Source organism: Tubulanus polymorphus, chromosome 3 (assembly GCF_964204645.1).
Source record: "Tubulanus polymorphus chromosome 3, tnTubPoly1.2, whole genome shotgun sequence".
Taxonomy (NCBI): domain Eukaryota; kingdom Metazoa; phylum Nemertea; class Palaeonemertea; order Tubulaniformes; family Tubulanidae; genus Tubulanus; species Tubulanus polymorphus.
In genome coordinates this window covers 6,573,862-6,588,689 of record NC_134027.1, presented here as the reverse complement: position 1 = coordinate 6,588,689, position 14,828 = coordinate 6,573,862, and the positions used below count along the sequence as shown (strand labels likewise).

Below are 14,828 nucleotides of genomic sequence, written 5' to 3'. Positions count from 1 at the left end.
CCACGCGATAATTTCAAGTATGAAATTATATCTATTCTCTATTCTTAGATTAATATTCTGTATTATACCGGGTAAGCCTATATACAGAGTATATTATAGAATAGGAATGAAGAGCAGATATTTTTAGATGCCGATTACAAGATGAGTCGTATTACAACCTACCCCTCTCCTCTTCCCCTTTCCTCTATTACTCTCATCACTTTTATCATCGTTAATTTAGCTAATCTAACGAAAAGTCGTCATTGCAGAAATAGGAGTGATGGATAGACGAACGCAAGTCTTCAACGCACCCGATAACTAGACTCTACCCAACTGCCTGGTTAAGAGCTTTAAATGCCATATTTCCTGAGTAGAAATGAATGCTAACTCCTGATATTGACACAATCAAGAACTATTTAGAACTGAATAATTAAGCTATAAGGCAAACACCACGAAATTACTAGAAAAGATCACATCGTGGCCAGTAATGTTGAATATATACTTGGATCCCATACAAGGAGTCTGACGTTAAGCAAATCACAGTGTGAAATTCAAATGAAATTCTTGCAGGAGATTCCACCTAATGATATTAACTAATGATTCAATTAATACGAGGCAGGGGTAGCCTTAATAGCTTTCATATGTAAATCATTACAAGGACGAGAAGGATAATGAAGATATAATGGAAGATTTGTGAATCTGCCTGCGGCAAGTTCCCCGATTTGACCAGGCAGAAGACTTCAAATAGTGCGGAATGCCAACTGTATAAATCAACTGCTATAGTCGATCCCTGGGAGTCATTTTCAAATTGCGTGAATCCACTGCCCAAAGCAGACGCTGTAAATTGGTCCCCACCAAATTCGTCACAACAAGTGGGATCTGTTTCACTGAATGAATCCGCAAGAAACGCTTAAAATTACCAGAGGGAAATACGACGAATCAGCTCCAATACTGCATGAATGGTTCGATCTCGGTAAAGAAGTTCGTAAACCGTATTCATGGGAATCTATGAAATGCATAATAACCGCGTATCCATGTAATGTTATGAAAAGATTTGCAATCTTCGCAAAAATCGATGAAAATAGTAATCTCAAGCGATGGCCATCCTCCAAATATGCCAGGACGAATCTCGAACATTAGACACTCATATACAATATCTATTTATCAGTCGACGATAATCTTACAAAGCTTTAGAACGAACGGCTGCAAGACTTACTGAAGCGGCAGCATTAACATCGTTCAGCACGTATCGATTAAATTAATGACAAATTCAAGACTTGTATGATACTATATATACATACAAGATATGTCATGCGCAAGCAGCGACGTCGATGATGTGAGATCAGTAAAAGACATTGTTTGTAGCAGTAAGGATTAAGCTAAAGTAAGCACTTTTCCAGGGGCAGATCCACGGTTCGTTCATCGCCTGTTCTAGAGTTAAAATAGAACATCGTCCATTCAAAACAATCAAATCATCGACCAATGCGCATGGGACTCTGCGGTTAGTAATTCCGGTCAAATCAATTGAATTCTGATATCGCTTTAGAATACGCTGGTATACGCGGAATTGCATTGACGAATCTTACAAATTCAGCGTGCTATCAAATTTTAATTTTCGTAACTCATTTTCCTGAACGAATCGACTGACAAATTGAAACCACGTTTTGACCAGTCAGGACTCATGTCATACTCTCGTCCATTGTTAACCTCTAATTAAGTTAATTATCAGTGGAATTGACGAGTGCTTGGACACCTGATTAGTCGGCAAATTGATTCATGTAACTTCATGAGATGTTTGAATTGGAAAATTTGAATTCTATATAACCGGAGCCAGGTCCACAATTGCGAGTTAGATTTGAACTGATGAACTAATTCTGTTTCACTCTCTGAGTTGACGTACAGTTCGCTAAGTTGAAAAGTAAGCAGTCGTGGTGAATCAATTACCACCATTTTCGATCGCAATACAGAACAAAGATTGAGAGTTTGAATCTATTTTGCAATAATTCTTTTACAGGGTTCATAGTAAGGCTGAGGCAATAGTTAGCACTCGAAGAACTTGTGATAGTATAAGTAAGCACTTTTGTAAGCATGTTTGTAACGCAAAAAGTGACAATTTCTTATCATTGAAGACTGCAGCCCTCATTCTTATCGTCAACATAAATCTTCAAAGCCCAGTAAATAATGTAAAAACGGATATAGCGCGTCAAAAGTAAGCAGTTTGAAAGCACTTTTCGAAGTTTCTATGAAAAGCAAGCACTTCGGAGTCTCGCTATGAACCCAGTCTTCGGCGAGAGTGCGGCAAAAACGTGCTTCAAAAACAAAGTTAATGCAGCGAAGATATCAATGTTTTCTCTCTTCTCATCGCGGTCGCATAATTGAGCACTTACGTTGCTGAAAATTTCCGCTTTTAGTAATAACGAATCGAGCACGCGGCAATAGCGAATGATTTCAAGCGGAAATGTAGTCAAAGTATCCGTTCGATCGACGTGAGTTTACATTTCCTTTCATTTCGTGCAACGACAAAAAATTGCCGAAACAACGGATACACAATAACGGATACAATTTCGCGTCCAACGGACGACTTCGCCATCAAGTCGCGGACCTGGATATCTCACAAGTGATGATTCCCTTAAGCGATGAAATCTGGTAATCATGTTCAGTTGACCACAGGGGCACCCAACATGGATATTATTGACTATAGACAGAGCAAGACAGGATATTACCATTGATTGGAAGTATAGAGGATAACGAAGACAACTGAACCTTATCCACCGCTGTAAATGTCATCAGAAGGAAATGTATAGTGGTGTAATTAATGCATCTTGCAAAGTCAAACACCACGAGACCTTCTGCCACTTCAATAAACCCCTCAGCTCCGAGACTCTGGGGGGTTTTCTTGCAAAAGTTTATTCAGACGCTTCATTACAAGTGTTAACTTTGTACTTCTATCAGCAGAAATGTCAATAGCAACAGATTTCACGGCGAACGAAGAAAAATGTAACGATGTAGACTTGATGAGAAGATTAGTCGAAGATCGATCCAGATTTTAAAAAGTCCTTTAACTAAGAAAGGTGTAACATGTTTTATAGAATACGAAGCAAAAAATGATTTTAGCGGAATTGCATTGACGAATCTTACAAATTCAGCGTGCTATCAAATTTTAATTTTCGTAACTCATTTTCCTGAACGAATCGACTGACAAATTGAAACCACGTTTTGACCAGTCAGGACTCATGTCATACTCTCGTCCATTGTTAACCTCTAATTAAGTTAATTATCAGTGGAATTGACGAGTGCTTGGACACCTGATTAGTCGGCAAATTGATTCATGTAACTTCATGAGATGTTTGAATTGGAAAATTTGAATTCTATATAACCGGAGCCAGGTCCACAATTGCGAGTTAGATTTGAACTGATGAACTAATTCTGTTTCACTCTCTGAGTTGACGTACAGTTCGCTAAGTTGAAAAGTAAGCAGTCGTGGTGAATCAATTACCACCATTTTCGATCGCAATACAGAACAAAGATTGAGAGTTTGAATCTATTTTGCAATAATTCTTTTACAGGGTTCATAGTAAGGCTGAGGCAATAGTTAGCACTCGAAGAACTTGTGATAGTATAAGTAAGCACTTTTGTAAGCATGTTTGTAACGCAAAAAGTGACAATTTCTTATCATTGAAGACTGCAGCCCTCATTCTTATCGTCAACATAAATCTTCAAAGCCCAGTAAATAATGTAAAAACGGATATAGCGCGTCAAAAGTAAGCAGTTTGAAAGCACTTTTCGAAGTTTCTATGAAAAGCAAGCACTTCGGAGTCTCGCTATGAACCCAGTCTTCGGCGAGAGTGCGGCAAAAACGTGCTTCAAAAACAAAGTTAATGCAGCGAAGATATCAATGTTTTCTCTCTTCTCATCGCGGTCGCATAATTGAGCACTTACGTTGCTGAAAATTTCCGCTTTTAGTAATAACGAATCGAGCACGCGGCAATAGCGAATGATTTCAAGCGGAAATGTAGTCAAAGTATCCGTTCGATCGACGTGAGTTTACATTTCCTTTCATTTCGTGCAACGACAAAAAATTGCCGAAACAACGGATACACAATAACGGATACAATTTCGCGTCCAACGGACGACTTCGCCATCAAGTCGCGGACCTGGATATCTCACAAGTGATGATTCCCTTAAGCGATGAAATCTGGTAATCATGTTCAGTTGACCACAGGGGCACCCAACATGGATATTATTGACTATAGACAGAGCAAGACAGGATATTACCATTGATTGGAAGTATAGAGGATAACGAAGACAACTGAACCTTATCCACCGCTGTAAATGTCATCAGAAGGAAATGTATAGTGGTGTAATTAATGCATCTTGCAAAGTCAAACACCACGAGACCTTCTGCCACTTCAATAAACCCCTCAGCTCCGAGACTCTGGGGGGTTTTCTTGCAAAAGTTTATTCAGACGCTTCATTACAAGTGTTAACTTTGTACTTCTATCAGCAGAAATGTCAATAGCAACAGATTTCACGGCGAACGAAGAAAAATGTAACGATGTAGACTTGATGAGAAGATTAGTCGAAGATCGATCCAGATTTTAAAAAGTCCTTTAACTAAGAAAGGTGTAACATGTTTTATAGAATACGAAGCAAAAAATGATTTTAGCGGACGTACTAGAATGAGGAATTATGTTCATAATTCTACTATTTGAATTGGAACAGAATCTGCAAACAAAGGGCATCATGCTTAGTTTTATCGTGGACGTATAAACTAGATTTTATACGTCCATGGTTCTATTAAACAAAGCCAAACTATCTAAAATGCTAAACGTCTGTTTGAGCTTCGGGGATAAAATCATGCATGAATTGCAAAACATATTGTACAAAACAGCTACAAACCAGGAAAACAGAAAATCCTGCAACGCACAAACAATGAACGAACATAAAATTTGACCAGCATTGTGCAGTCATTGAAAATGCAATAATAGAACTTTAAAAAAAAATGTTCAATAAATTTTAAAAAAACAAATGAAGCTGATCTGTTGAGGCAGCAGAGATGTTGATAGGTTTTAGGTATACAATAGCAGTTCTGCGTATTTGATATAAACTTTGGTCATAGGCAATTGTTAATTGGTTCTTCAGCGGCCAGTATACTGGCGTTTCCTTTTCAGACACGGGTTTATATCAAACGTCTTTGCAAGGGAAACCTATCATTCCACTACCCTTACCTTTACGTGGAGCATCAACTACAATATCAATAAGAAATACCGTTATTTTCTTATCAAGATATAAATACAAACCTCTTTGAACTTGACTTCACAGCTTCTCCCCTATACCCTCAGTTGAAATCAGTGACTTTGGTAAGTAGAATCTGAGATTGGTTAAACGGATATGAAAAAGCTCAAAGTTCAATGAGATGAATTGAACGTTCGGGCTAATGAGAGCACTGCAGTACTAGTCACAGAACACATTGAGAGCTGTGGATAGACACCTGAGAAACCCATTTCCGTGACACATTTATTTCGTACTTGGCCAGGTCATATCTCACAACATTTGACTACAACCTTGGAGTAGGCCTAATCGTTTGACTACTTCAAGCTACAACGAAGAAGATTTGTGTCATTCCAAAAGACTCCGACACATTTTGGGGATACATTTTGCCGTAAAAACCCAACTTCAATTTACATATGAAAAAAAATTTACTTTCTCCGCGAATATTTCATTCCATAAACTAATACATTTATTTGAACTAAATTTCAACGGACTGAAATATAACAGACTAATTTCACCGAGTAATATGTAACTAATATAAATATCTGCCTTCTGTGAAAAATACGACATAATCGATGCCTGCCTATACTTCAACCACTTAACAAAATATAATTCTTTTAACTTGAACTAATTCTAACATTGTGCAAATCAAATATTGGCTATTGGTAGAATAATGCAGTAGAACTTATATATAGGCCTAAAATATATTCTCTGATTCCCGTATAGATACTGGGTTTCACAAACCATTTTCTAAAATCTCAACAAGCATATATTCGATCACTAACCACTTTAAGACAAGAATTGAATTGTAAAACATAATATCCACTTCTTCCTTCACAAGAAGGAACAAAGACGGTAGATGGTAATCAAAAGCCTATAGAAACCTCAGGGGCAGTTCTAAAGTTTAAGAAAAATTTCGACTTCTAGACTTTAATTGGATCACTTCTCAAGAAGGTATGCAACTGGGTCTGGATTGACTGTGAAATGAAAATCAGATATATTTTCGTTCATTTACTCCAAAATGGTCGAACTCAATCAATCAGAGAAACTTCATCAATTCATCCTATTAGTACAAGATCAGTGCACTTTACGCTGATTACTGAAGATTAAGAGAGCAACTGCATTAGAATAAGTACATCTAGTGATAGAGGATCCAGCTGGACTCGGCAAATCATCAATGCACAATATAGGGGATTAAAACACCCCACTAACAGTGTAATTTCTTCTGAATCAGGCACCCTATAGGCCTATAACAAGCCTTCAAAAACCGAAAACCTAGATAAATCCTTGATTCGCTTATCTATGAGGAACTGACAGGTTTTGTGAAAGTCTTACGGAAACCTCATGAAGAAGACGAGCTGGTAAGCTGTTTCCATATGAAATCTATGAAATATATATTTACCCTGAATTGGACCGGCGTCTATATCATCCTCGGGTAGTTCACTATCCGTAACCGTAATAACAATCGGACATTTCACCGGCGTCGTCGTAAACCGACTTTTAGTGGTACCCGCTGGCTCGGCGACCGAACCGTTAGTCCCGTGTTCATCCTCCATGTTTCGATGAGACTGACTGCCGAGCCCGGTGGCCACGGTGGAGGCTCGAATACTCGAAAGTTGCGATGTGGTGTTCGCTGTTCGCAGTTCAACGACACACTGAGAGATACACAGTTCAATAAATACCGTATATAACACCACCACCACCACACGCCACACGAGTCACCAAATACCTCCACTCTATACGCGCATACACCGTCGATCTCTACTAACTAGTCACACAGGTCGAAGAAAATCTCGATACCCAAATCAGATTTACCAACTATAGAAACATCGAACGAATCTGTCAAGACATACTTGTCAGTATAATCATTATGCAGATTTCATCATAAAGTGACGATGATAGATTTCCATTCGAGCACGCTTTGCCTACTAGCTATTGGTTAACGCTCGGTATTGGTTCATCATCAAAATCTACAAGCCACGCCGACGCGAATAGTGAACCGACTATGCCTGGGCACCGAGGGACATTGTTTAAGAATCATAAACTTTTAGCACTGCCATAGCAGCAAATGGAAGAATTTACTTTTAAATGAAAAGCAAATTTAAAGAGTAGATGTGATCTTTTGGCTTAAGACGAGTTAACGCTACGGTCACACTGTTTAATGTTTGGAAATAGAAGTCGAGAAGTTTTGTAGAAATAATTCATTTTGATGGTATTTATTTATCTAAGTAAAATTTGCACAGCTTGAGATTTCAAACAGTGATTGATAATCAATACTTAGATCGTATTCAACATAAACGTAGTCACAAAGACCAGAAAAAGAAACGCATTCCTTTCAGACTAATTCCAAACATAAATAGATTAATAAGCAGAATTATAGGTTCATCAGGGATAGTCAAACCAATAATTAGTTCTTAATTAGCGTTTGGAACCTTGTGCTTACTCCAAAACGATCGATGTGTGTAATGAAATAACAATTTCGAATATCATTAGAAAAATGACTTTCCCATTTTCCATGTAGTTCCAGTTCATACCGTGTCCGGCTGGGCAGAATTTAGATAGAATACCACACAACTCAACATAAACATTAATCAGACAAGTATATATAGATTCATCAGACATTAGCTCATTATCATTCAGACCTGATGATCGACACAAGTAATTTTATGGTTTCTAAATACCGTTGCTGGGGAAAATTGAGTAAAATTAATGTCTGCGTCCTTCCTTTCACATGCTGCTTGTTTCATGAGACAGAATAAAGCGCAATTCATAAGCATATCTAAAGTGGAGTTAGAGGCCTATAAGTTATATATGCTGTAAGGTTCAACCTTCTTGTAGTTTATCTACGCCGATGCGAGATCTCAGAAATGTTTCTCTTATTTTTTTCATGACCAACTTACTTACATAATATGATATTAATTACAGATAAACATAAATACACACAAAAATAGAAGAACATGAGAGAAATCTTCAAACAGACAGAACACTGTTTATATTGCCTCCACGCACTTGTTGCATCTTCGTTTACACATATAAATTAATTTCCACATCATTAAGCATTTGCCCCTTATTTCATATACTAGACAATACAAGACCACGTATCAAGTGATATGTAAATAACCAGAGAATCAGTTGCTCACAGAAGTTTTGAGAATGAGGTAAAGTGGTATCATGCATATCAGCTATATTTTTATAACCTAAATATAAGTAATGCCTTCGAGTGCACCTTTTTAAGGATTTCTTTGCGCCCCATTTCGCGACAGAAGGTTTAAGTAAGAATGTAGGCAAGTGTTATTCTAAAACAAATAGGTATCGAAATATGAGGCCTAACACAAAAACTTATAACCTCAATATATGATTTTATTTCAGGACCAGTAGAACACTAGACTCAAGTACTTAGATAAAAAGTACTTACAGAAAAAGTATAGAAAAATTACTTGACACTTATAGAAACATGTAGCCTATAGCCTATTTCTTTATACATAAAATAACCTCAACTCGGCTTTTCAAAAATAGAGCTTTACGTTTAATCAATAATCACACGGTGATTATTTGATTAATGAAAACATAATTGGCTTTAGTTCTGCAGGGAACAAATAGGACACTACTGTATACTACTGTGCACTTAGGTGAACCAGTACTGCAGTGCTTGTAAAATGGTTATGTTAGGCCTATTAGACTGTGCCTAATAAGGCCCTATCTACTGGCCTACCCATCGCTAACAAACAAAAACACCATTTGACATTGACTGATTGGAAGAAATGGGTGGGTGGTTTGTCCTTCAGCAGGACACAGACTTGAGACACCCACAATCACACTGACTCAGACTTGTGTCTGTACTCGACAGTAGCCTAATCAGTGCCAGTAGTTACAGTTTTGTGATCAAATGATTTCACAAACAACATTGGTTAAAAAGCCTATTGGAGATTAATACAAATGTTTCAAGATATTGCGATTTAATACTGACGTAGATATTATTAGGCAAAACACTAGTATCATAGACTAGCCTAGGCTTGATGTACGTACGTAATGACGTAGTCGTAGGACTCAGTGTACGTAGTGGTGGGTGGGTTGAAGTGTATGTCACAAATATGTCATTTGTAAATTTGCTTACCATCATCGACAGTGATTGTCACATTTCCTGGTGTCCTAGGGCTAGAAGAGTGATGGATGTCATCGAACTTATCATCTTCTTCCTCGTCGTGATCGCCGCCGGTTTTTTTCTCATCGTCCGAAGATCCAACGGCGGCATTTGCACTTTTATTCCCCTCGTGGTCGTCATCGTCGGAGCCGATATCCTTTGTTTTGGTGACGGTAAATCTAACCGACATGTTAACTCTTGAAGTGAGCGCAGTTTTAGTCGATTCTGAGAGCAAAAACTGTGAAAAATCAGAAAATAACGAGAACCAGGAAGTAAAAATCGTTTATAATCAATAACAAGATCCGGACGGAAGCGATAGATGGCGCATGGGTTGTTCGTAGTGAACGTTTCTTTAGGATTCGAACCTAACAGTTGATAGGAGTATAGCGCTGAGGTTCGAGTAGAACAAGGTTCGAGTCCCAATATAACAGCCGCCTGAACTGGGTGCTGCATCTGCAGCGCTCGGCGTTCTCAAGGGATCATTGGCACCAAACAAAAAGTAAATAATTCTAGAAATCAATAGCGCGAAAATAGGTTTCTAGCTACCGGACTGATGGTATTGTTTCACAGAGATTGCGAACAGCCTTTTCCTTTAGCAAATAATTCTGAAAAGTATCTTTGGTCAGGTGCAGATTCATTTTACGTCAGCGATCTCCTCATTGTAGATATGAATTCGAATAATCAAATTGAATTATGATTTAATGTTATGGAATCTAAAGCGTAAAGAAATAAAAATCTCAATCATTGCTGCTCGGTGTCCTGATCATACTTCCAGTAGTATCGAAATGTAACAGGTGCTATAGGAACACACCGAATAATTTTACATATTCATGAGGTTCTGGGTATCTTTATTTGTATACATGATGTGCTGCAGAAACACAAAAATACCCGCCATGTTCACATTGGAATATTACGTACTGCTACCGGGTGTGGAATGAAAATGGTCACCAAGGGCAAATCAACGAATTAATCGGATTAAAACAATGGAGATATTCAAGAAAAAAAATTCGGTCGCAGAAGCTTCGTCGCTCGGGACGTTGAAACTGGCATCGAGTTTACCGGCGACGGGACATTACGTATATGGAAGTTTGCGACGTCGGTCAACTCGAAAACTATTCGATGACGCACCATCGGTTGGATCTATGTCCGTATTATATCCCGAATTACCAAAAAATGATGATGATACGGACACGGCAGCACACACACTGGCCACCACCAAACGGAAATATCCAACGCTCCGCAAGTACGCCTCAAATCACGATTTGAACGATGACAACGTCATTGGTGGTGCACCCGATTTAATCAACGAGTTAAGAAGAGAGGCAGAATTTACCGCTTCGTTGCCGTCGAGTCTGTATTCAAGCCAAAATAATTTAGCATATCACGGGAACGTAAACGGAAATTCTGCCCAGGATGTTTCAGCTGTCAAGGATGCCAAAGATTTGGCTAACTTACAAAGAATCGAAGATAGCCCGCAACCGGCCCTCCACCGACGAGATAGCAAAGAGAGTATCGCTAGTCAACTTCTACAAAGCGTTGACAATGCTACCTCTTGCTTCGCCCGCAAACCAAAAGCTGCCGACGACTTAGAACTGAAAGATTGGAAGAAATACAAAGGTCCCGTTTCCCTTCAATATTCGCTAGAAACCTTCACTGAGGCCCGGTCGACTTGTTGGGCGTTTGAACCGTTTATCGGTAAGGGAAATCAAAATATGTATTCCCAAGAACTGTCCGTGGCCAAATGAGTCGGATATGTTCTCACGGTACTTTTGATAATGAATGATAAGAAAATGGTCTTAGCACATTTCATCAGGAATGTTTTGTTTAGAAAATAGTCTATGGATTCTATGGCACTTTTAGGTCAGCCTATTGATGGCCCAGGTAATGGCTCAGCACCGGGACCTTGGGATATTCCAGTAACACCAGCTCAAAAATTCATCGATGCAAATGTGGGAATTGAGGTCCCCCATACCTCTTCCCTGAAGGTAATTCATTTACGAATTGAATTTTCAAATCCGAAAAAGATTCTTCTCGAAGAACATTTGAATGTGAACACGGTTAGACAAACAGGAAAAAAATGATTTCGAGAGAAAATTTACGATCGATGATGAAATGAAATTAATGATATTTTATGACGCCACAGAAAACGCGTGATCAGGTCGCATCTATGACGTTAGTGAATTATTAATTGTCAATGTTTATCTACATCAAGCTGATACACAATGCTTAACTATGAATTACTGAAATGGAATTATTCATTTATCCTAAATTGCGAATGCCTGACGTATTCATTTATACATTAAGCAAATATATCAGCCTAACAAAACGAAGTGTTATGAAAAATATTTTGATAAAGATATCACAGGATTTTTGTTCATGTTTTATACCATTTTTCAACCATATATTTTGGTGGCTGATAAGGGCCATAGCGTAAAATTCCTGGTATGTAAATGAGGGCGCCAGAACGCCAAAACGAAAAAAACGTCCAATTTTCTCTGAAAGTTCGTTTTGGCGCACCAAAACAAAGAATATTCCGTTTTGGCGCCCCCGCCATAACGAACTTTCATTTTGGCGCCCCCGCCAAAACGAACTTTCGTTTTGGCGACCCCGCCAAAACAACGAAAAACGTCGAAATTTCTCTAAAAGTTGGTTTTGGCGCGCCAAAACAAAGAAAATTCCGTTTTGGCGCCGCCGCCAAAACGAACTTTTAGAGAAATTTCGACGTTTTTCGTTGAAAGTTCGTTTTGGCGGGGGCGCCAAAACGGAATATTCTCCGTTTTGGCGCGCCAAAACCAACTTTTAGAGAAAATTGGACGTTTTTCGTTGTTTTGGCGGGGGCGCCAAAACGGAATTTTCTTTGTTTTGGCGCGCCAAAATGAACTTTTAGAGAAAATTTGACGTTTTTCGTTGTTTTGGTGGGGACGCCAAAACGGAATTTTCTTTGTTTTGGCGCGCCAAAACGAACTTTCAGAGAAAATTGGACGTTTTTTTTCGTTTTGGCGTTCTGGCGTTCTGGTGCCCTCATTTAAATATCAGGAATTTTACGCTATGGCCCTTATCAGCCACCATAATATATCTATATCCAATGTACGACATTTATTGTCAATTCATATGGCAAAGCGCAAAAAGAAAATAATTTTCTTTTCTCCATTTATTAAGCCATGTCACGAATGTGTTGGTATCGGCAGAGTTCGCTGCTACAGATGTCAAGGCAAGGGGCGGGTAAGCTATTTTGTATTCTCTGCAATTGCGACTCCTTAATTGCAAACGGTTGCAAGATTGATCTATCTTGATCTTTATGATATCGCGAGAGAAAAAAAACGAAGTCATTTTACGTGCTGTATATATAGATACTAGGAACATACGTAAAGGGTAAATTGTCGATGATGGTCGTTTCGTAATTATTTATTTTGTATGTTTGAAGGTAACTTGTCATCATTGTAACGGTAAAGGGAGAGAAACGTTTTTCACAGACGGACGCCATCAGGATCGGTCGTGTTCTTGGTGTGATGGAAACGGAAAAAATAGGTTTGATTTTTTTTCAAAAATGATTAAACGCGTGTGGAAAATTGGCCACAGATTTTTTTAATCATGTTTCGCATTGTCGCAAATCTGTGGAACGATTTTAACAACTGAAAAATATAAATTCACATGGTTAAGCTGTAAAAAGAATTGATACCTTGTTTCTCCTTTTTACCCGGCCGGCCGCCTATACCCGACTTCACCACTGGTCTCGTATTGAGGAAAAAAGATTGTCTGTATTTTGAGGAACGGCTGATTACTTGTGCAGATTACATTACACTCCATGCAGACTAGACTCTATATACGTCGTTGAATTGTTTTACAGATGCGCTATTTGTTATGCACACGGACAAGTTCCGTGCAGGACGTGTGAATCGAAGGGCCAGTTGAAATGTTTCATACGTTTAAGCGTCACTTGGTAAGTTCTGGATTGATCGTCACTTCTGAGGTGCCATTTCACGATACACAGTGCAATTGCAAACCATGGATCGTCTTTAGCGAAAATCTGATGAAAATTTCTTGACTATTTATTTCATCTTATTAAGTTGGACACTTCCATCGATCTTTACAGGACAAACCATATTGCAGATCATATAGTAGAACGCAGCACCCTGCCTGAAAATCTTATCAAAGGAACCCAAGGTTCGATTGCATTCGAAGAGGAATTGCCAAGGGTAAGTAATTCATTTCAAATACATACACACTCCAAATTTCTAATTGTCCATTGTCAAATTTATTTTGTTGTCATTGTGGATTGCTGTTTGTACGGACAAGTACTCATTTGTCGTCTCTTGTCTGTTTAGGTGTGGCCAATAAATCATTTCCCGGATCAAGCGATCAACAAGGCATCGGCTGAATTGATACGTCAGCACACGGGTGCTTATCCATCAGAGCGTATACTTATACAGGTTAGACAATCGTGGCGTTGACAATTTGATAAACAGAAATTTCTAAATTTCAGAATTGCCTTTGTAATGTCTTACCTTAATAATTTGATATTTCATTATATCATATGTGTGTGCATATTCGCTGACTTTTTCAGAGGCAGAAAGTTCGAGTCGTACCCGTGGCGGATTTGAATAAATACAAGAAAGGGTCAGACGGCAAATATCATATGTACGGTATCGAAAACCAAACCACTAACGACGAATCTTATCCGGAAAGACGTTGCTGGGGCTGTCTTTTCGTGTAGATTGTAGAGTGAGGCCATATATTAGACATAAATACGTAACACCGGTAGCACCACCGCTGGCATCTTCGTCGTTATTTCGACAATTGAAAAACATTGTTTGTATACATATTCATATCATAATTTAGTTTATGTATACCCAAAATTTGAATTTTTGCTAAATACAAACCTGTATCATAGAAATGTATCTATACAAGTACCGGTATTTATTTTACCTATCATTACTATTCTATTATCTGATTAGGCACTGTGATAAAAGGCATGAACATGTATGTTTTTCTATCTGATCTATGTAATTGTTTTCTTCACCCGAAAGCGGCAGCAGGCTGTGAACATAAGCAAATAGTGAATAATCTGTTAATGAAATTCTCTTGTTGTCCATGTTCTTGAAGACAAAAATGTGATGTTGTTAAGTTATTTGTTCCAATTCAGATTCATACGTCGATAGTTGTGATGAAAATGTTTCTTTTGTTGTAGAAATGTATATATCAAATTTCCTGGGTCAATGCTTCAAATTTTATTTTCAACAAAATAAATCTGATATACATGTACAATAAGTTTTATAGTGGTCTGTATTCTCTGATCAGTCAAATCCAGGCGGACGATTGGGTTGCCTTTTCACGCGCACTGTCCGTGCCAGCCTTCTGTCACATTTGTTTTACAAATTTATACCTGGCATCGACTCTCAAAGCTCTATCAAGGGAAAGTGCGAACAGTGGACTAAGT

General features: G+C 38.4%; 2 protein-coding genes across 3 annotated transcripts in view; one reads left to right on the top strand and one right to left on the bottom strand.

Moving 5' to 3' along the window:
* Positions 1-9,708, bottom strand: part of LOC141902882 (solute carrier family 12 member 4-like) — a 32,567-nt gene extending 22,859 nt beyond the window's left edge. Inside the window, exons 1-2 of one of the 2 annotated variants that reach the window (XM_074790802.1) lie at positions 9,365-9,708; positions 5,208-5,225 (exon numbers count right to left, since the gene is read on the bottom strand). In XM_074790802.1, coding sequence (XP_074646903.1) covers positions 5,208-5,225; positions 9,365-9,581 — 235 coding nt within the window. In that variant the 5' untranslated portion in view covers positions 9,582-9,708. The remainder of the gene's footprint in view (positions 1-5,207; positions 5,226-9,364) is intronic. The other variant, XM_074790803.1, reaches the window with a different exon arrangement.
* A 572-nt stretch (positions 9,709-10,280) lies between these two features.
* Positions 10,281-14,597, top strand: LOC141901950 (protein SSUH2 homolog). Its single transcript, XM_074789554.1, has 8 exons — positions 10,281-11,086; positions 11,252-11,376; positions 12,551-12,613; positions 12,816-12,919; positions 13,239-13,331; positions 13,485-13,587; positions 13,717-13,821; positions 13,956-14,597. Exons 1-8 carry the CDS (start codon positions 10,375-10,377, stop codon positions 14,103-14,105), a joined length of 1,455 nt encoding a protein of 484 aa, XP_074645655.1. The 5' UTR covers positions 10,281-10,374; the 3' UTR covers positions 14,106-14,597.
* Positions 14,598-14,828: the final 231 nt, after the last annotated feature.